This window comes from Berghia stephanieae, chromosome 2 (genome assembly GCF_034508935.2).
Source record: "Berghia stephanieae isolate SIO BIC M18660-M18661 chromosome 2, UCSD_Bste_1.3, whole genome shotgun sequence".
NCBI classification, from domain to species: Eukaryota; Metazoa; Mollusca; class Gastropoda; order Nudibranchia; family Aeolidiidae; genus Berghia; species Berghia stephanieae.
This window is the reverse complement of record NC_088361.1, coordinates 28,634,232-28,656,731: the sequence shown is the minus strand read 5'-3', so window position 1 is coordinate 28,656,731 and position 22,500 is coordinate 28,634,232. Positions and strand designations below refer to the sequence as shown.

Below are 22,500 nucleotides of genomic sequence, written 5' to 3'. Positions count from 1 at the left end.
TCAACAGCAACATTTAACATGTAGGACGGGACATGACGTCTGTTAGGCGATATTACAATTTTTCGGACAAAGACAACGCTATTAACGGCCAGGTACTCATTTTACACCTGAGTATGGTGAGAGAATGTGAGTAAAGAGCCTTTTCCAAGGACTCAACTATGCGCCGAACACGAGGCTCGAACCCAGGACCTTCCGATCCGAAAGCGAGTGTCATACCACTAGACCACATAGCCGCACATAGCTGCTAGAAGATGTGGACTGCAAAAACTAATGAACACAAAAGAATATAACAGCTTGAAATAGAACAAAATACCAAAAACGGAACGTTTCGAGCTCAAATCCCATATTCAGGAAATGGCAAAAGCAAAAAATGTTTTAATATTTTCAAAGTTGTTAGAATATTCACTTTTCTTCGTTTATGGAACTTAAACAAAATCCAATATATATTTTTAAGAAATAGTATGTTTTCATCGTCGGTGATGTGTGAATAGCGTATCAAAACGCTGTTATGTCAGGATACTTCAGATATAAAAAGGGGATTTTATCATTAAAATGACCAAAACTCTGAACATTTAGTTTATTTACTTTTTCAGAAACATCTACTCTCTGCAATCATTATCATTAAAATAACCAAAAATATGATATTTTAGGATTGGATTTTTCTACTTTGAGAGAGGTCTAAATTTATTCCAAATGGGGTTGTTATGGGATTTGAGATAATTTATTTGGCGAGTTTAGGGTGTCACCTTGGGGATAACGAAAACGAGATATTTTTTTCGACCCCGCCCTGTCCACCCAGCAGTGATTGGGTAGCTGGGCCAGTTAGATCTGGTGGAAAATACTTCACGATAGACTAGCGTCCTAAACAAGGGGTAGCAATCAATTGCTATTGTCCGTTTCAGGATATAGAAAACGAGAAGAACTCCTGCTCCACATGCCACATTGACTCTGAATGACTACTTTTTAACATTTTTAGTGGAGGAGGGTATCTTAATTAATCAAATTTTGAATAAAAATAAAATTTAGCTACCGCGCCAATCTGGTATTATATCGAATTGAACCAGGGGCGATAACCCATGAGTTTCTTGTAAACGATATTGGAATTTTGAAACATCAGGTATTTGAAGCAAACGACACATTCCCCCAATCTCTTAAATGAGGACATAATTTGATTTCAACTCATATTTAGTAGTAGTAAAAAAAAAGTAGTCTTTCAGAGCAGCCGAGGTTTATCCCGGTTTCCATAGGTTTTGAGACGATTGTGACAAACATTTCTGTAAGTATATAGCAGTATTGACATACCTGTGGACAAAGTTGGCTGGGTGGCAGCAAACACGTTGCATACATCCATGCGTAGGGGGCGATGCCAGGTATTTCGAATTGTCACAAAGGTTGTAGTGACCAGTCTTGCATAAGTCACATCCACCACAAGGATTGTTTGGCTCTATGGCTACCCGGTCTCCTGGTGGTATAATCACACAATATGGTATATACAATTTAAATAAGAATAAAAAGAGCTGATCTGAAAGCGTGTACACACATATAGCATGCCAAACCAATTTGCCCAAGCATCATACATGACCAACCGTGCTGGTATTACCTCAGATTGAATTGAATTAAGAAAAGTTAGTCTAAATCAAAATAATCGATATTAGGTATTTTAAGTGTTTTGAAGATTAGAATATAAAAGTCACTACCAGAAATGAAGAGATCAATCCATCTGGACTCGAATTATTCAATAAGTAAAGTAAAGTCTAAAACGCAATCAAAAGTATCATGTTCACTCCAAAAAAAAACACTTTGAGACAATTGGTCACATTGGATTTGGAGACGACGCATCCACCAACGTACCGACTTTATGTTGTTTGACTCCTTCTCCAAGCTTGGTAACAACCCCTGAGGGTTCATGGCCCATGACCATCGGAGACTTGACCACCCAGTTCCCTATGGCTCCTTTCTGCCAGTAAGTCACATCGGAGCCACAAATTCCCACAGACCGGATGCTGATCTGGACCTCTGTTGACAGTGGTCAGGGATTTGAAATAATATTTAGATCATGACCACTTTCAGTACTTGCCTACCAGCCGGATTTGGTCGCGTTCCAGTTTGTTTACATCAATCTCATTACTTTGACACAGTAGTGCGTGGAATTGTACAACGCAGAATACCATGCAATTTTAACTTTCTTTGTGAAAAGTGTTAAAAATCTGGAGGCCCCGAATTTGGCTGGTAGGCATACTATATTAAAGACAGCAATGATTCAGATCTACGTGCAGGTCTTATAATTGAAAACCATTATGGGCTTGATAATTTAACATATAATCGAAAGCTATTATGGGCTTGATTTAACATAAGAAATTGGGTTATCAGACCCGTGAATAAGTACCACGTCAATTCAGAAGCAACAAATATTATATATATTTTCAACACCAGAGAGAAGAGGGTTTTTATTCTGGAAAATCCTCTTTTTTTTCCTTTTGGCTAGAAAACTGTTATTTCAATATCTACGATTTCCTTGTCAATAAAATCCATGTCCGATACGTCAAAGAGGTGTAATTTTAATTGATCGATATTGTTGTTAACAACCTTTCATAGTGAAATAAATCACAAGTATATTAAGCCCATCATCATCATTATCATTATCATTATCACCATCATCATTATCATCATCATCATCATCATCATCATCATCATCATCATCATCATCATCATCATCCACAGTAATAAGTAATTTATTTGATTTTTGTTTATTTACATGTATTTATATGATTGTGTTGATTTTAATATTAGTATTTATGTTTTGATTTATGTTCAGAATTGGCAAACTACCTAAACTTTGAATTGATTTATTGATTGATTGAAATAAAAGTTTTCAAGCCAAATATGAAAAAACGTGGTTTGTCACTGCAGGACAGAGCGATGATCTGGCAATTCAAAGACAGTGGATCCGTTGTCTTCACTTCCCGTGGCGTCATTTGAACCTGTGATCACTTGCCCATGTCTTCTTCCTCTTCTTCTTCTTGTTCTTGTTCTTCTTCTTCTTCTTGTTCTTCTTCTTCTTCTTCTTGTTCTTCTTCTTCTTGCGGAACCTTGTTGGACGCAGCCTCCCAAACAACCCGACTTGAACTCCTTCCTGGATTTCATCTGTATCATATGTTCTACCTCTGTGGTTACTCTCCCCGTCCAGTTCGCGATGTCATGAAACCTCCTCATCCTTTGTCTCCCTCTGCTTTGCTTGCTCTCGCAGGCAAATGCAAATCTTTTCTATTGAGGCTTGTTTTTATTTTTATTTTTGTTTTTGTCTTCTTCTTTTTTTTTTCTTTTTTGGTTCTTGTTTTTCATGTGATCAAAGTATAACAACTTCAATTTCATGGTCGTAATGTAAGGTTTTATTTATCGCTACATAAAGTTGTGTCCGGTGCAAGGCGCTACAGGTTATTTCCAAACGTGATTAAAAACATATAGCTTTAATATTTTCCGAAAAAACGAACCGCCTTACCTCCTGGACCCGGATCTTTGACAGGGCATTCCTCCTGCAAAGAAAGTATACCAAAAAAGAAAAAATTATATTTTTATCTGTCAACAAAACAGCGATTTACAAGGGATTACATGAAAACAGTAACTCCGAACGAGAGTTCAACAGATGAGCAGCCTGTAAATCGATTCAATGCGGTAGAAGCAGTAATTTATTTAGTCGTAATTGTTCAGGTGGTGATGGTGGCAATATTTTAAAAGTAGTAGTAGTAGTAGTAGTAGTAGTAGTAGTAGTAGTAGTAGTAGTAGTAGTAGTAGTAGTAGTAGTAGTAGTAGTAGCAGTAGTAGTAGTGACAGTAAAAGTAGTAGTAGTAGTAGTAGTAGTAGTAGTGGTAGTAGTAGTAGTAGTTGTTGTTGTTGTTGTTGTTGTTGTTGTTATTGCTGTCATTGTTGTTGTAATAGTAGTTAGTTGTAGTAGTAGTATTGGTTGTGGTGGTGGTGGTAGTAGTAGTAGTAGTAGTAGTAGTAGTAGTAGTAGTAGTAGTAGTAGTAGTAGTAGTAGTAGTGGTAGAAGAGGTAGGAGTAAAGTATATTGCTTACCAGTCTGAGATCTTGCACACCATACAACACACAGGACAAATTCGTGTCTGTCATTATTCTTTCAATAACAAGTTCCAGTCTACGAATCCACAACGAAAAATTTCAGGTTGTAAGAAATTATCCTCAGAGTTTTTTTTTTAATTATCAAATGCTCTCTGTCTCTTTGTGGCTAAATGGTAACAAAAGGACACAATTGCCAAATGAATGACGTTCAGATTATTTTTGATCCGTCACGCCAGTAGTGTATTATGTCAGATAGAGCAGGATGGAGAAAATAGAATTGAACGTTGGATTGAAGAAAATTTTGTGTGTTTTTTTTTAATGAAAACTCACTCTCCTCAAGTTGTTTATTTGTTAGTCACATTGAAACCTTGAAGGACATAGGAAATGAGTGTGCTATATAAAAATGCCATTAATATTTCTTTTCAAAAATCAAAGTGAATGAGATAAGTTTAAAATTCAATTGAAAGTATTGGGTTAGGTCTGATTTTTCTATTTTGAGAAGATTGGTCCAAACTACTATTTGTTGAGTTGAACGTGGTAAACATTGTTCACCTATCTAGCTGGCATATAAGAGAAACAAAAGAAGAATGACTTCAGCCAATCTCAATCTATGTAGTCTTTCAAATTTGGCCCTTGTAGCGTGTGATCTTTGGTATTCCAACCCCAATCATCAATTCAAGGTTTAGGCTTGTTTTTTAAAAAAATTTACAAAGAGAAAACGTAGGGATCAATCAATTAATAGATGAGAAAAAGTGAGATAATATGATATGAGGTGTTATTTAAAAATCCAGATTGCATATTAACAATTATGGTGCACAAGGAAAAATAATATTTTAAGTGGATAATAGAAACGGAATGACTATTGGTCAGTACTGACCAATAGCCCTAGACTAATAGAAATAGACTACAGCCATGAGACAGGGCAGTCGAGGTCGAATTTTGTCATTGCTGTCGTTCTGTTCTCGACTGTGTCTATTTCTGTGTCATGTTTTAATATTACCAGGAACAGACGTGTTGGGAATATGTGGATTCCCTGTGACCGTGACATTTGTATGCTGTGTAGCATAGCACCTTATAGGTGCGGTACTAATGTACAATGTAACTCATACATTCATAATATTTACAAGTCAAGAATGCCAGCGATTCGTCTTGGATTGATTATGGGCTTTAATATGGATCACATTTCTCTATTCTGTCCTGGTCTGATAAAACACTTTTTTTCAATATAATACAATTCAATGCGATACAATACCTAATAAGAGCTAGACTAGACCAATAGAAGGAACAAAATTGACGCCACTCAGCTCTTTGTTATTGTTTTTTAGTCAACCATTTTCATGAGTATTTCTCACTAAATTATAATCATCAAACTATAAACGTTTAAGGTTACATTTAGTTTTGTGTTTTGGTACGTTACATCCGATGGCGGAAGTTGTGATTTTCTTAACTAAACGCAGAGCATCAATAATGTGGCCTTTGGTGCCATGTCACAGTGAGAAGTAACTGACATGCATTCATATGGCATAAATTACAGGATACAGTTCTAAAACCAAAATACATTGCTCATCAAGTTCAAACTTAAGGTGATCTAATTCACTTTTCATTTGGGTCCAGAAACTTTTCCCTCAAAGAGCAAATCTATCAAAGTCCCCCTATACTTCTCATAAATCCCACACAAAATAAAAAAAAAAACCCTTGAAAGTTACACATTTGAGACTTTTTACTGATTGATGGTCATATTAGTCGATCAATGTTTGAAGGGAGAAGTTTCTCATGATATGTTTTGTCAGAGCAGGGTAGTCTCTGCCAAGGTTTCAGAGTGGGAAGATTCCAATTATGATAGATAGCTCCTTGAATAATCGAGACATCCAGAAGAGATTTATTTACAACTTAGCCTTCAACCCAGTGTAAACAAGAAGTTGTCCATGAGAACCACGAGGCCCATTAAGCCGGAGTCAAATCCCGGTTTCTGTCGCAGTATAAAAAGACCGTGACTATTGCTTGCTACCCTTTGGATAAGATCATAACCGTTTTGGGTTTGTTCTTTGTATTGTTTTGTTTTTGGGGGTTTTTTTTTCGTTTTTGATTCGCTTTAAAATGTCATCCTCTCATCCCACATTCGTCTTCAATGTGTTTTTATCCATCGTGATGTTTTGATAAAGGGAAATCCGAAATGTCCACCTCATGTTCTTTATTGATTAATACATTGAAGCTTATCTACTATTAATTTGTTTCATTTTTATTTTCTCCTTCGTGCTTCAATTTTTAATCTGATAATTCCATCTTTCCCTTACAGAGAGGAATATGTAGCAATATGTAAAAAGCATTGAACAGGGAAGGAAAATACAAAAGATCAAAAAACATCCCCAAAATTTTGCCTTCCTCGATAGGGGATCGAACCTCAGACATCCTCAAAGGTTTTTTTTCTCGTATTTTTCTTTCTGCTTTGTCTTGCTCACGCTTTTTCAGATCATTATCTTACATAGTGGCTGTTCCCTAGTTGAACAGTGTGAAATCCGCAATATAATTATTCATGTTTGCTTTGTTGTATTTATAACCATGCCGGAACGAATCAACAGTTAAATTGCCAAGGCCTGGAAATTAATTCTACAGCCTTGGTGTTTAATGACAAAATACTTTTCGAAACTGTTTGCAATGCACATTGAAATGTGAAAAGATATAGACGTCTAAGTTAAGTAAATAAAATATCATTACAAGTTTGTTTTTTTTTAATACCCAAGCAACAAGCCAGCAGAGGGATAGTAGCTTTCTATGTATACTGCCGTTTTATTAAAGAATACAGTATGTGCTATTTGGTTAACATTGCATATATTGTGTTTTTAAAATCAACGGCAGTATACATAATATTCGTTGGCAATATGTGGATGGCGTGGTCGAATAGATAAAATGTCTGTCTCAGAAGGCTTGAAATTGGCGCTGTAGGTTTGATTCCTGTCTGTGCCACTTGTATTAATTTATTTTTTTGGCCTTTTTTCTACAGAAAGTTGCAAATGATAATTGTCCCACTCTTTTTTTCTTTTAAATCTTTTATTCTGAATACCTTACTCGGAAACAGAACAAATAATACAAACTGATGAAATAAATAAATATGCCGTACAAAATTTTAAGAAAAAAAAGGAATTCAAGAAACGTCCATTTGTCTACTTAATTCATTTTTTTTTAAATTAAGCTGGTTATTCAAAATTATTACTTCTTATTCGTCATACAAATGCAAAGTTTACACGATCGTTGGTTCAATGTGATCGGTCGGTTACAGGGATAGAAAACGTAATTTTCAAAGTTATATGCGCTGCATATTGATTGTTCTGGGACTCGTTTTATGGGATTATAGTAATTAATCCCACTCAATGAGATAAGGAACATTTGTTTATATGCTACAGGAAATGGTTCATAAGGGCTAAATACAGAAAACATTCAGATTGGTTAATGCTTAGCAACGCACGAACCCTCAATTCAAATCAATCACTTAGAAACAAAATATGTTTTGATTGGTTGCTATCTTTGCGATCACATGACCGATCGTGTGTAGCAATGTATGCAACCCCCACCCCCCTCAATTTTAGAATTAATCACATGTGAAAAGGATGGTGCTAGACGAAAGAGCCAGAAATATTAAATATTCCAAGTTATTTTGATTGATTCTTTCTTGCAAAACTAAAATAATAATGGTTTTAATTTTTTTATGCCAAAATATAAAGTAACAACTATGACAACTATGAAACTAGACTGGGATTGATAATCAAAATAGATGTACATATTATAATACCTACATTCCGACTGGAAATTCACTAATTACTATGGTGCTGTTTTTGTATCCACAAAACACAAAGGCATCAGAAAAGCAATCTGACAATTTTAACTTTTACAGAAACAAACTACTGTTATAGTCCACAATTAAATTTTATGAGCAAAGCAGGGCTTTGTGCGTCTATGTGGTCTTGTGGAATGACCCTCGCTTTCGGATCGGAAGGTCCTGGGTTTGAGCCTCGTTCGGCGCATAGTTGAGCCTTTGAAAAAGACTCTTTATTCACATTCTCTCAGCGTACTCAGGTGTAAAATGAGTACCCGGCCTTCAACAGCGTTGCCTCTGTCGGAAAAATTGGAATATCGCCTAACAGGCGTCATGTCTCGTTCTACATGTTACGAGTTGCTGTTGGTCAGGGACCCTTTGTAAAGCGCTTTGAGCACATTTAGTGGATATTGCCCAATATAAAAGCTCTATTTTTTTTTTTTAGTACAAGGGAAGCTATTCTTCCCTGCTTAAGAGCATGTTAAATAAACGTAGTTATGTCCCTTAGCCAAGCTGTTTCTTCCGAAAGACCGAAAGTGTGTGAGCGCATATATAATAATATAATAATATAGACCTCGTGATACAAGACCAGATCACTGGACATAATTCAGTTACCAAATAATAAAAGCTGCCGGGCCATCCCACTTTGAATACCAAGAGGCAAGAGGCGAATGCTCTATCAATGAGTAAAACAGTAATGACTGTAAGAGTTTTTATGAAACAGTACAAGTCACAACAGAAAGAAAAATCCACCAAAAAAAATCAACTCCCCCTCTTCATGATCTTTTTTTCTTTTTTTCTTTTTCTTTTTTTTTCTCCTAGCAAGATCGTAGTTCTATTAGGCACGATAATAATAACTCGTTTAATAAATACTAGATAGGAAATGAAAGAATCGTATAATATAACACAGCTTTGAGACCGTGGTTCACAAATGTTTTAACTGATCAGTTAGAATATGCACTCAATTTTCATCAGCGAGGTCAACCTGACATAATGCCACATTCTATTCTACAATGTAACGTACAAAAAAAAAATGAATATAACCGTTTCAAAACAAAACAAAAAAGTAAAATAACCCCTCAAATAAAAGTAATAAATAGAACGTTTCAGGTTCAAAACCCTTTTTCAGACAATAACCCAGACTGATGGCAGAAAAAGAAGTATTTTGGCACGTCTACAGATCTACTGATAATAATAATAATAATAATAATAATAATAATAATAATAATAATAATAATAATAATAATAATAATAATAATAATAATAATAATAATAATAATAATAATAATAATAATAATAATGATAATAATAATAATAATAATAATAATAATAATAATAATAATAATAATAATAATAATAATAATTATGATGATGATGATGATGATGATGATGATGATGATGATGATGATGATGATGATGATGATGATGATGACGATGATGATAATATAATACTAATAATAACAACAGAAATTTGTAAAGCGCTGCCTGAGCCTGTTCTTCATATACGTGCTTTACTGTGTGTCCTTTTCTTATGCAAAAATGTCGGTATTATTGCTTCTTTGTACAGTCGATGACAATTTTAACTCCTTCTCTATTATGAGCCGCTTGCAAGGCGTCTGGAGCCCTCTCCAATGGAAACCGATGGGTGACGAGTTGTTTGACATTCACCTTCCCAGTTCTCAGGGCCTCGATCACAGTGGGATAGCTGTGGAGTGAAAAGTATAATATAGATAGAATGAAAATGACGCCACTCAGCACTTTGTGTGTCATTGTTTTCAGCCAGCCATTTTTATGAGTATCAATCAGACTATCTATAGATATTATGGCAATGTTGTGAGCTTCTTAGTCAAGCGAATACTATCCATAAAACTCAGGTTTGAAACTTTTTGACATTTTGAACGTCACTTAAATCAATGAATGAAGTAAAAGTTTCATGGCCTACAGGAAGAAAGTCAGAGTTCGAGATTAGAGCTTATCGAATTTATTATAATATTTACTTAAAATCCTTCCTTTCGTAATGCACTCAATAAAGAAATGTAGATAATCAATCAAACGTCTCGTTATACCAATAGGAATCCATCAAGCCTATGATGATCAAGTTAGAGGTTTGAGAGTTTCTAAACAATGCTCAAGAAGATGAAAAAAAAAGTGTTTGAAGCTGAGACCGAACCTGGAAATGCTTCCCCATGGGTTTATATTGCAAAGCTAGACCCATAGCCTCTACAACTAGATATGAATTGCATATTTATTATATCAAATAACAATGTGAAATTGAATGTATAGTAAGCTTCAATTTAATATACGAAAACAGATCAAATGGACGTTTCGGGATTCCCCTTTATCAACAAAACGGGAGGAATGAAACACTACAGACGAATGTGGTAGTGACGTTGTTACCATCCTGATTTGTTGATAAAGGGGAAACCCGAAACGTCCATTTTATCTGTTTTCACATATTAAATTGAAGCTTACATTCAATTTCACATTGGTATTTATTTCTTCGAGCTTCGAGCAGCAACATTTATATATTTATTATATCTAGCATACTGACTTGTTACAAAACCGTGACATTCCTCGTATGTCCAGTTCTTTCAGTGTAGCCATGATAAGCGGGATGGTTGATGTGGACGCTCCAAACCCGGCCTGGACCACAACCCCTCTTTTCTTGACGCTCTGAAATTTGTCAAAGATCTCTTGTTTACTTTTATATTTTTTTAGTATTATTATCATCATTATTAGTATTATCATCATCATCATCATCATCATCATCATCGTCATCATCATCATCATTAGTATACGAAGAAAAAGAAGAAGAAGGAGGAGGAGGAGGAGGGGAGGAGGAGGAGGGGGAGGATGGGAGGAGGAGTGAAGAGGAGAAGAATAGGAGGAGAAGGTTTACAAAACAACTCACATAGATGGCATTAGAGGTGCCTGTAGCACTTCCACTACACTCAATCGCAGCATCAGCCGTCCTGCCTCCCAAAGCCTGGACACATCTCTTGGAGAGGTCCTCAGGATCTTCCTGGTCGCTGACTAATACAGTCACGTCAGCACCAATCTTGGACACGCAGTCTAGCCGATCCTGAATTATGTCTGAACCGGGAAAATAAAAGATAGTAGATATGTTAGAATAGGAATTGTGCGTTTGGTGGCCTATTTCTATGACACTCGGTATTTTTGACAAACATACAAAATCAAAATTTCAACACCAATCTTTCAGGATGCAGACCACAACAAAACCAGAGTCAACCCTACCCCCCCCCCCCCCCCCCCCCCCCCCAGTTGTATTAAAATGTAACTCAATTTGAATTCGCACTTTGCTTTTCATGAATAGGCAGGACGATGTGGCTGAGTGGTTAAGGCATTTCATCTTTAAATTCACTTTTTAGCATCTGGTTTATCTGGCAGAAGGTGATTAAAGGTGATGAGACTCATTTTCTTACGTAGGACGACTAGGATGATTCCTTTTTCATGTATTTTAAAGGGTTTTTTGTTTGTTTTACTTTTGTTTAAATTATTGCGTTTTATTTTTTGTCTGTTTGTTCTTTTCTTTCGGTTGTTTTGTTTTTGTTTGTTTGGTTTGTTTTTTTTGGGTTTATTTTTTTTGGGGGGGGGGGGGGTTGGCATTGTTTTATTTTTTACTTTTAGGGTAAAGTATATGTCATATCATACCTGTCACTAGAATTTTAGCAGCACCACTCGCTTTCGCTGCCAAAACCACCGACATTCCCAGGGGACCTGAATTGAAGTTAATGATGATTTTAATTATAACGGTGATGAAGATGATGGTGGCGATGATTATTGTGTCATGGTGATGGTGGTGGTGATGATGATGATGATGATGATGATGATGATGATGATGATGATGATGATGATGATGATGATGAAATTTACATTGACGGCTAGAGATACTAATAAAGTATTGGCAAAAGCTCAGCAGTTATATACTGTATTAAATTGTTAATCATGATTGATGATAATAACATAGGAATCTCACCAGCTCCAGATACAAGTACAGATTGTCCCACTTTAACTCCAGCACGATCAACAGCGTAAAATCCTAGAGCCAGAGGCTGCACAAGGGCTCCTTCATCAAAACTAACATTGTCTGGAAGTCTATCGAGAAATAATATCTGTTATTTAAAAACACTTGAGCTTGTCGACTAAATTTGCTCAAAATAATTCACAAGGGGTCCCAAACCTGGAAAAGTCTGGAAGACTATCGAGAAATGATATCTGTTGTTTTAAGATTTGATCTTGTATACCGATTAATTTCCACCATATTTATTAAAAAATAATTTACAAGGTGTACCAAGCCAACAGTAAAATATATCGTGTCAGATGAGACACAATGTCAGTAATGTGCTTTTATCATATATTTTTCGACAGAGACAACTGTCGTTGTTACTGGTCAGGTACTCATTGCATACGGTGACAGAATGAAGGTAAACGAATATTTTTTTTCCAAGTATCCAGCTTTGCTTCGTCCAGGGCGGGACTCGTTCCAGGAACCTACCAATCCGAAGGAGAGTGTCATACCACAAAATAGCAAAATCGCACTATGCAAGTCTGTGATACTAAGCTCCTAGAAGATGTGGAATGTAAAACGTAAAGAACAAAAATGAATCTAAGAGCTTTAGAAAAATAACAAAATACAAAACACGGAACGTTTTGGGTTCAAACCCCTTCTTCAGAAACAACAAAAGCAAAATATGGTTTAACTGGGGGTTTTTTATTGGCTGAAGAAGACTTGTGAGCCCGAAATGTTCCATGTTTTGTATTTTGTTAATTTTCGATGCTGTTATATTCATTTTCGTTCATTTATGCAAGGCTTAAAAGGTAAACTTATGAAGACATCATAACAAAATCCAATACATTTTAAAGAAATAGTTTGTTCTTTTATACTCTGGTTTCGTCGCCGGAGATATGTAAACAAGCGTATCAAATACGCTGTTATGCCTGGATACATCAGATGTAAAAAGGGGATTTTGTAATTAGAATGACAAAAAAATGTGAAATTTTAGTTTATTTACATTTCCAGAAACATCTACTCTCTGCAATCAAACATGTTGAGGTCTAGATTTAATCCAAGAATAATTTCTTTGAGCTTTTTTAAAATGTTAGATCCTCTAAATGTGCTCAGAGCGCTTTATGAGACGTCCTAAGCCAACATTATCATTTAATATGTAGGTCGAAAAAATGGCCGCTATAACACGCAATTATAATAATTTAGCTCACCGATAGACAATACTGCTACAGACCAGGTACTCATTTTACACCTGAGTATTATGACAAAACGTTAGTTAAAGGCTTTTTCGAATCACTCAACCTTTTGCCATCGACATCAAGATTCCATCCCTGGACCTAAAGGTCACAAGTTAAATATCATAACAAGAGACGAACACGCCACACGCCTGACAGAAAATAGCCAGAATAACCCTGTTGTTATTCTTTTTTTACAAAGTACCAGTTAAAAATCTAAAATTGAAAACGATAACTTTGTTTCCATGAGATAACAGTACAACACTTGTAAATTTCAAGAATGTAAATACTTAGAGGTGTTAAGGAAACTTTGTGATGCGCATTGAGCATGGTAAATATTTGGAAATTATAATATAACTTGTTCATATTCTATTTTATGACGGTTTAGATTGCATAGCGCTATTCTCTCGTACACAGACAAAATACACTTTTTTGCTCTGTTTTGGTCAGAAAGTGTTTAATTCATATATCGATTTATTAAAATCTCCAGAAAAATTTGTGGAAAGGTTTCAATTTAGACATCTCGAGGAGACCGAAATCGATCCCGAATGAAATCGAGATTTTTTTTTTCAATCCCCTGTCAACCCAACAGTGATTGGGTAGCTGAGTCAGTTAGATCCGGGGGAGAGTAATTTGCGATAAAATAGCGTCCTATTCGAGGGTAGCAAACAATTGCTATTGTTCGTTTCACGCTATAGAAGCCGAGAAAAACTTCGGCTCCATAGGCCTAATGACTCTGAATGACTACTTTTTACTATCTTTTATTTGGGTGGGTGGAGGTATCTTAATCAATCAAATTTTGAAGTAAAATATTTCTGGCTAAAATTTAGCTAGATGTGACCTACCGCGCCAATCTGATATTATATCGGATTGGACCAAGGGCGATAATCCATGAGTTTCTTGTAAACGATATTGGAATATTGAAATATCAGGTTTTTGAAGCAACCGACACAATCTCCACTCTCTTAAATGAGGACATTTAATTTCATCTCATATTTAGTAGTAGTTGGGAAAAAGTAGTCTTTCAGAGCCATAGGACCATGGTGCCGGAGTTCATCCCAGTTTCTATGGAGACGGGACTATAGAAATTACTTGTCACCCTTTGGATAGGAAGCCAGTCTATCGCAAAACACTTCTCACCGGATATTGCTGCCCAGTTATCGATATACTGCTGGATGGACAGGGGGGGGGGGGATCAGAAAGAAATCTCTACTCGGGGATCGATCTCGGTCCCGTTGCGTGTAAGGCGAGTGCTCTACCAACTGAGCTATCGGAATCCCTAAAATGTATTAGATTAAGCTGAAATGTTCGTTTTTTGGCACAAGGTCCATCCCCACAATATACTGTTTTGAGACGATTGTGATTAAAATGTCTGTAAGTAGTGTGTAGCAGTATTGACATACCTGTGGACAAAGTTGGCTGGGTGGCAGTAGACACGTTGCATACACCCATGAGTAGGGGGCGTGGCCAGGTATTTCAAGTTGTCACAAATGTTGTAGTGACCAGTCTTGCATAAGTCACATCCACCGCAAGGATTGTTTGGCTCTATGGCTACCCGGTCTCCTGGTGGTATAATCACACAATATGGTATATACAATTGAAATAAGAATAAAAAGAGCTGATCTGAAAGCACATAGAATGTCAAACCAATTGTGAAAGCATCATACATGACTAACCGTCCTCCATAATATGCCATCGTGACCGATGCCATGAAGTAAAATAGTGAGATAGACCTGAGGTTAGATCATTTGCCATGTAAAAGTCGTTAGAACACTCGATTGAAACCGTCGGATATAATTTGATCACTGAAACCATACCATGGTACATGGGGGCAGGGCACCAGAACTGTTTGGTTTTTAGCCTTGCTTCTTACTGAGAAAATGATAGGTACTATCAGTATTGAGTCTATGAAAATTTGATTTTGTAAAAATGCATTTTCAGAGAACAAAAAATCGTTATTTAATGTTTTTGTATTCGCGCACTGAGTGTGCGTTATACAAAATTATGAATATGTGAATTGGTGCAAAGTTTTGCACATGAAATACCACATAGTGTGGACTTAACCGGACTTTAAAAACTGCAAAAGTCATTAACGTCATTTTTGGGTCTACTCTTCTGTGTGTTTATTTTATGATTGTGTATATAATAGTGTGTGCTAAAAAAAACGTCACCAATCGGTCAGCCACATTTTTTATCAGACACGCATTTCAAATAAAAATTTAAACAACAATAAAGAGATTAAAAAACAATTTTGTATTACAACGATTTAATGTGACCCCCGCGTCAATCTGATATTACGTCACAATGAATTGAATTAAGAAATATTAAGTTGAAAGTCAAAATAATCAAAATTAGGTATTTAAAGTTTTTTGAAGATTAGAATATAAAAGTCGCTGCCAGCAAGGAAGATATCAATTTACCTGGAGTCGAATTATTTAATAAGTTAACTCAATCAAAAGTATCATGTTCACTCCAACATAAAACCACTTTGAGGCGATTGGTCACATTCGATTTGCAGACGACGCATCCACCAACGTACCGACTTTATGTTGTTTGACTCCTTCTCCAAGCTTGGTAACAATTCCTGAGGGTTCATGACCCATGACCATCGGAGACGTGACCACGAAATTCCCTATGGCTCCTTTCTGCCAGTAAGCCACATCGGAGCCACAAATCCCCACAGACCGGATGCTGATCTGGACCTCTGTTGACATTGGTCAGGAATTTGAAATGATATTCAGATCATAGCCACTTTCAGTGTATGCCTACCAGCCGGATTGTCCCCTTCGGTTTGTAAGCACTAATCGCATTGCTTTGACACAGTGGTAGAGCGTGGAATTGCACTAGGACAATGTACAATACCATGTATTTTTAACTTCCTTGCATCATAATTTTGTGAAAAGTGTTAAAAATCCGGAGGCCCCACAATTTTGGCTGGTAGGCATAATATGTTAAAGACAGCAATGATTCAGCACATATTAGCAGGTCTGATAATCCGAACGCCATTGTGGACTTGATTAATCGACAATGTTTTGCGTTGGTTTGAGATTATTTCCATTACAACAATGAGCCCATAACAAATTGGGTTATCAGACCTGCGTATTAGTGCACGTGATTCAGATGCAACAATAAAAATACATATTTTAGCACCACTGAGAGCGTGATGAAGAAAATTTTAGTACTCTGAAAAAGCTCACTCTTTCATTTAGGTCAGAAAACTTATTTTCTCAATAGTGTCGACCACTATCTTAATAAATCCATACCCGATTCTATAAAAAAAAAGAGTCGGGTTTTGAGATTTTTTTTAATAGATCGAGATTTTAAGTGTTCCGGACAAAAATATGAAATAATGTGGTTTTTTCATTGAAAGGCAGAAAGATGATCTGGCTTCAATCTCAAGGCAGTGCATCCATTGTCTTCACGTGAGCGGCATTTAGCTCTGTAATCCCACGTCCCTTGAAAATAATTTTAAATGGTCATATAATGTTTTATTTATCACTTCTAAAAGTCGTGTTGGTAGTGCAGCGCTATACGAATCTTCCGTAGCCATCGTTAACATATAGTCTGACACTAGAACCGTAGCCATCGTCAACTTATAGCCTGACACTGACCAAAAAATGACGTCAAAATGCCAGTCCTTGGCCCAAAAGAAAACAAATCGTGAGTTGTATTCAACAGTTCAACCAATGGGACCACTTGTTTCCATGAGCACTACTAACGACAACTCACTATGCGGTGCAAAAACCAAATAGTGACGTCAAAATGCCAGTCTTTTTGGGTTTCAGTGTCAGGCTATAACTTTACGACGGCCACGCAAGAACTCTCTAGGACTGGCAGTTTGACGTCATTTTTTAGGTTTGTGTAGCGTCTAGTGAGTTATCGTTAGTAGAGCTCAAGGAAACAAGTTATTTCATTGGTTGAACTATTGAATACAACTCACGATTTGTTTTCTTTTGTAGCAAAAGACTGACGTCATTTTTTGTCAGTGCCAGGCTATAACTTTATGATGGCTACGTCGGGAGGTTATCACTGTGCCATCAAGCGATGTTGAGCGTAGTTAGTGACCCGATGGGTGTCAATGATTCGAAAGTTCTGATCCCAGTATTGTTTTCTTGTACACACTTTACCCATCCAAGAAAGTGTGAATAATATATGGCAATAATCAGTGAGCAATGAAGGCTGGTACGAGAGAAGTTGTACAAAATAATTAATGAGGCCCGCAAGGAGAATAAAAGCAGCATTACGAAGGGCTTTGATCTTATTAAATCCGTGAAAATTCATAATACAATATTCGTATTTATTTCTTTATTCATTTATCAATGCTACTTTTTTTCAAACTTGATTTAAGACATTTAGTATAAATTTTCTCAAAAAAAAAAAAAAAAAAAAAAAACAACAATAAAAAACCAGAACGGCCTTACCTCCTGGTTCTGGATCTTTCACAGGGAATTCTTCCTGCAAAGAAGAGTATAGCAAGGGGAAAAAAGGTCTGAATTTTGCTGTCAACGACGATAACTGCGATGATGGTGATGGTTTCAGTGATGATGAGCGGCAGAACTTGACTGTGAGTTCGTAGTGTGTTCTTGTGTTTTTGTTTTTGTTTTCAGAACGAACATCGTTGTCACTACAATACGCTTCAACAGTCATGACGTCACTTCCCTCGTAATGACGCATACTAACTTCGCAACTGGCTTAAAACTATCGGAACAATGGCGGACGACCTTATGAAATATTTCTCCGACGAGCATAAGGTGTATCCAGAGGAGAAAAACATTATAAATATGATCATGTTTTGACTTTTATACATTCTGATCACATTACATCCAGTTCGAGCCAGCATGAAGAATAAAAAGTTTCTTTGTTACGAACCATGCTGCTCGCCGTTGTTGGACGACGTGACATCAGACTATTGAATCTAATTTATGTTATTGTTATATGTGTTTATGTGCAATAGAATATGGCTGGCGCGGGGTGAACTGTGTTGATAGTGTGGTCGATGGCCAACTTGAACTCCAATTTTCTTTTGTATCCTTTGTTTCTACTGCCTCGCTTTTTGTTGTTTGTTTTTTGTTTTGTTTTGTTTTTGTTTTTTTTTTTTTTTTTTTTTTTTTTGTTTTTTTGCGTTTGTTATAATTGTGGTGAGACAGTGACTACAATTATGGCGATAAGATAAAACAGATTAGAAACTGGTGGTTGACTGTACATGGTGAAAATATTTAAAGATTGCTTAAAAATAATATGTTAAAACTGTCTAACATTAATTTTAAAATATACAGCACATGATCACAGTCACAATGATATAAAAATCCAAAAAAGAAAATTTCTGGAATCAAGTGAAAATATTGAAAAACTGAAGAGCACAGAAACACAGGTGCCTGCAAGGCGCACTACACATACGTGTAGTAGTAGTAGTAGTAGTAGTAGTAGTAGTAGTAGTAGTAGTAGTAGTAGTAGTAGTAGTAGTAGTAGTAGTAGTAGTAGTAGTACTTACAAGTAAGTAATAGTAGTAGTAATAAGTAGTAGAAGAAGAAGAAGAAGAAGAAGATGATGATGATGATGATGATGATGATGATGATGATGATGATGAAGAAGAAGAAGATGATGATGATGATGATGATGATGATGATGATGCTGAAGGAGAGGGAGTCGACTACATTACTTACCAGTCTAAGATCTTGCACACCATACAACACACAGGACAAATTCGTGTCTGTCATCATTCCATCAAAAGCAAGTTCCGATCTACAAATCCACAACTCAAAATTTCAGATTGCAACAATTAACAAGAGTTTTATATGATCAAATGCTCTGCACTTGTGGATGGCTTAAACGGTAACAAAAGGACGTAACCGTCAAATGGATATCATCCAGAATTTATGACCGGTCAATCATGTATTATGACATATTGGGCAGGATGGAGAAGATGGAACTGATAGTGGAATTGAAGGAAATTTCATGTTATTGAATATTTATGAAACAATACTTACTCTCCTCAAAGAATGCATTTAATTAGTCATATTGAAATGTTAACGGACATAGAGCAGCATTGTGTTATAAATGCTATGCGTTTACGTAAAATATTCACATCATCCGCTAGTCAAATTAAACATACTGACACACAAAACTGTGTGGAACATTTTAACTTTTATATCTGATTGATATCATTTAGAGAAAACTAATCACTAACAGGTTGTCTAAAAATAATAACAAAGAGCTGAGTGACGTGAACTTCGTTCCCTCCTTATAAAACTGATTTAATGTTAAATTTATTTTAAATCAACGTGTATGAGTTAAGTTTAAAATCCAATTGTAAGTGTCGGGTTTGGCCCGAAATGTTACTATTTGAGAAGATTGGTCACAGTTACTATTTGTTGAGTTGAACGTGATAAACATTGTCCACCTATCTTACTGGCATCCTAAATGAGAGACAAAAAGAGAAAGACTTAGTCACTTTCTATCTATAGACATTTTTTTATTTTGGCCCTTCTAAAGCAGTTTATAGTGTGTTATCTTTTTATATTTCAACTTAGATAGCCAGTTAAAGGTTTAGCCTGGGCAAAATCTCACAAGCTTTAAATTATGTCTCACACTATGCAATTTTATTCTCTTTCTTCAATATATGTTTAATCCCCTTCCATAGATTAAAAAAAAATTATTATTGTATCAGGATAGAGTTGAATCGAATCCCGCCTTCAAATTAAACTTGACTTGAGGTGTAATTCGACTAAGTGTGGATTTGTTACAAAGAGATAACATAGTGATTGTTAGATGAGAACAAAGGAGAAAATGTTAGACGTTATTTAATAATTCAGTTTGTACATCACGCGAAAATGTCGTACAACTAAATAATAACAAGAAATGAAGTGAGTAGTGTAGTGCCAGAGGATAATAAGAATAATAATAAAAACCGTTACGGTGATGGGCAGTCGATGCTGTAACAGTTGGTTCGACTCCCAGTGGCCTCAAATGTTGTTGTTTTTTTTTTTTTTTTTGTTTGTTTGTTTGTTTTTTCTCTCTGGCACTTCTCTACCCACTTTCTTTCTTGCTTTTATCAACATTAGTGCCTGCTCCACTCACTTTTCTGAATTTATATTCACAGATAAGTACATGATAGAAATAGATGAAACAGATCAGTCGATATGGAACCTTGTCACTGCTGTCGTTCTGTACTAGCCTGTGTCCATGCCTATGTCACGTTTAATATAATATTTACAAGCAAAGAATGTCACTGATTCGTTCTGGATTGATTGTATATTATAAGCTTCAATATGGAACACGCTTCTCTATTCTGCTCTGGTCTGACAAAATACTTTTTATCAACACAATACAATTCAATACAACACAATACCTAATAAGAGCTGAACTAGATCAATAGCCTTTAGTGCCCTGCTTTCACAATGATAAGTAACTGATATCTGTACGTAGGGTATTAAATACTGGATACAATTATAAAATCAGCATACATTGCTCATCATATTTAAATTGAAGGTGACCTCATTCCTTTTCATTCAGGCCCAGAAACGTTTCCTTTAAGATACGCATCTAATAAAATGACCCTAAACTTCTCAAATAGTCTAAAACCACGAAATGTACAGATTTGAGACTTTTGGACAGGTTGGAAATCATTTTAATCCATCGACGTTTGAAGGGAGAAATTTCCAAAAAATAGTGTGTTTTCTTAGAATACGCTGGCTCTGTCCAAGGTTACACGGTGATAAGATTCCAATTATGATAGATAGCTCCGTGAAGAATTGAGCCTATTTACAGCTCAGTCTTCAACCCAGTGTAACCAAGAAGTAGTCTATGAGAGCCTAGAGGCCCATGAAGCCGGAGTTAATCCCGGTTTCTGTCACATAATAAAGGACCATGTCATTGCTTGTTATCCTTTTGGATAGGACACTAAACCATTTGTATATTCACCTTAAAAACTTCGTCTCGTCTCAAAATCGTATTAAAGTTTTGTTCATTCGCCTTGCACTGTTTCATACGCATTTTTCTTAGATCTTTATCTTACACCAGTGCCTACTCACTAATTGAACAATGTGAAATCGCTATAAAATTGTTCATGCTGGCTTCGTTGTAGTTATACCCATGGCGGAACGAATCAACAGTTAAGTTGCCAAGGCCTGGAAATAATTTTTTCAGGCCCAGCCGTTAAATGACTTAATACTTTTCAGGCATTTTAGCCAAAAAAAGAAAAAAGAAAAAAAATAACAAATAAAACAAGCCTTGGTGTTTGTTTGTTGTTTGTTGCTTTTTGTTGGGGGTTTTTTCTCTCTTTTTTTTAAAAAAAATCATTTCAAGTATGGATTGATTAGGATAACTCCCAGCTTGTCAAATCTGATATTTCCAAAAAGTCCCAGGATTAAAATATTTGACAAGTTGAGAACCTATGGATATATTAAATGATGAATAAAGTTGTTTTGTAAGTGTGCGGAGAACAGTGCAGTGGCCATTCTCCCATATTGTGAGAGAAAAAAGGCCCATTTGTATAATTTTGGCCAAAAAAAAACACGTCCTTTAAAACCTCGTGGACTAAAATTTCCCTAATCGTGGAAAAAAAAACTCTCACACCTGGGCACTTCATTTTCACTGAAGTCCCAGGTTTGAGAGGGTTTTTTTTTCTTTTTGGGTCGATATTTTGAGGACGGGTTTTCTGGCCAAAATTCTTAAAATGTGTTTTTTTCGGAATATGACAGCTCATTGTCAGTTTGGTACAACCTGGCACTTCAATTGATGGTTCCTCTGTGACGTCCTGTTGCTATGCCTGTCAAGCTATTGACATGTATGCCTTTTTAACTAATATTTTATAGCATGAGTCTTCAGTTCTTCAATCAACATACAGTGCACATATACTTTTGAAAATTGCGTCAGTTATCGTATATTTCATTAAAACTAGTCAAATAAATATTTAAGTTGTTTTATTTTTGAGTCGAAAATTTAAAATATAGTTTATGTTAGCCCTGAAATCAACCACTGACCGTGAACCGAAGACCCATAGACACTTTAAGGGCTTGCCTACCACCCGGAGTAAGCAGCCCACAGATCGTGAACATCACTCACAATTTTAACACAGATGATTGAAAATTTTGCATGGTATCGTCAGGTTTTCCTTTATCAATGTGTCAAAATATTGTGAGAAATACTCACTAACCGATTTGTGTGTCTGACTGTGCTAATGATATCTCAGGTCTTTTCATACATGAAATAAATTGTCGAGGGGACAAAACCGGGTGAATGGCAAGAAATAATCTGATTGGTTAATGCTTAGTTACGGGCGTCTCATCAATCCTGTAGGAGTCAAAAGTCGCCAATTTTGGCAATGGAAGAGTTCTCTTAGTTTATTTGGT

General features: G+C 36.0%; 2 protein-coding genes across 2 annotated transcripts in view; both read right to left on the bottom strand.

The window, feature by feature from the left end:
* The window catches only part of LOC144966760 (sorbitol dehydrogenase-like), an 11,564-nt gene extending 6,528 nt beyond the window's left edge, over positions 1–5,036 (bottom strand). The window contains exons 1-4 of the mRNA XM_078903533.1: positions 4,075–5,036; positions 3,500–3,533; positions 1,852–2,016; positions 1,303–1,462 (exon numbers count right to left, since the gene is read on the bottom strand). Of these exons, the coding sequence (XP_078759659.1) occupies positions 1,303–1,462; positions 1,852–2,016; positions 3,500–3,533; positions 4,075–4,128 (413 nt within the window). The 5' untranslated portion in view covers positions 4,129–5,036. The remainder of the gene's footprint in view (positions 1–1,302; positions 1,463–1,851; positions 2,017–3,499; positions 3,534–4,074) is intronic.
* A 4,154-nt stretch (positions 5,037–9,190) lies between these two features.
* On the bottom strand, positions 9,191–20,350 carry LOC144964649 (sorbitol dehydrogenase-like). Its single transcript, XM_078899140.1, has 10 exons — positions 20,228–20,350; positions 18,814–19,079; positions 17,572–17,605; positions 15,690–15,854; positions 14,554–14,713; positions 11,886–12,004; positions 11,561–11,626; positions 10,800–10,981; positions 10,440–10,561; positions 9,191–9,593 (listed from the first exon to the last, which is right to left on the bottom strand). Exons 2-10 carry the CDS (start codon positions 18,868–18,870, stop codon positions 9,437–9,439), a joined length of 1,062 nt encoding a protein of 353 aa, XP_078755266.1. The 5' UTR covers positions 18,871–19,079; positions 20,228–20,350; the 3' UTR covers positions 9,191–9,436.
* Between the last annotated feature and the right edge of the window lie 2,150 nt (positions 20,351–22,500).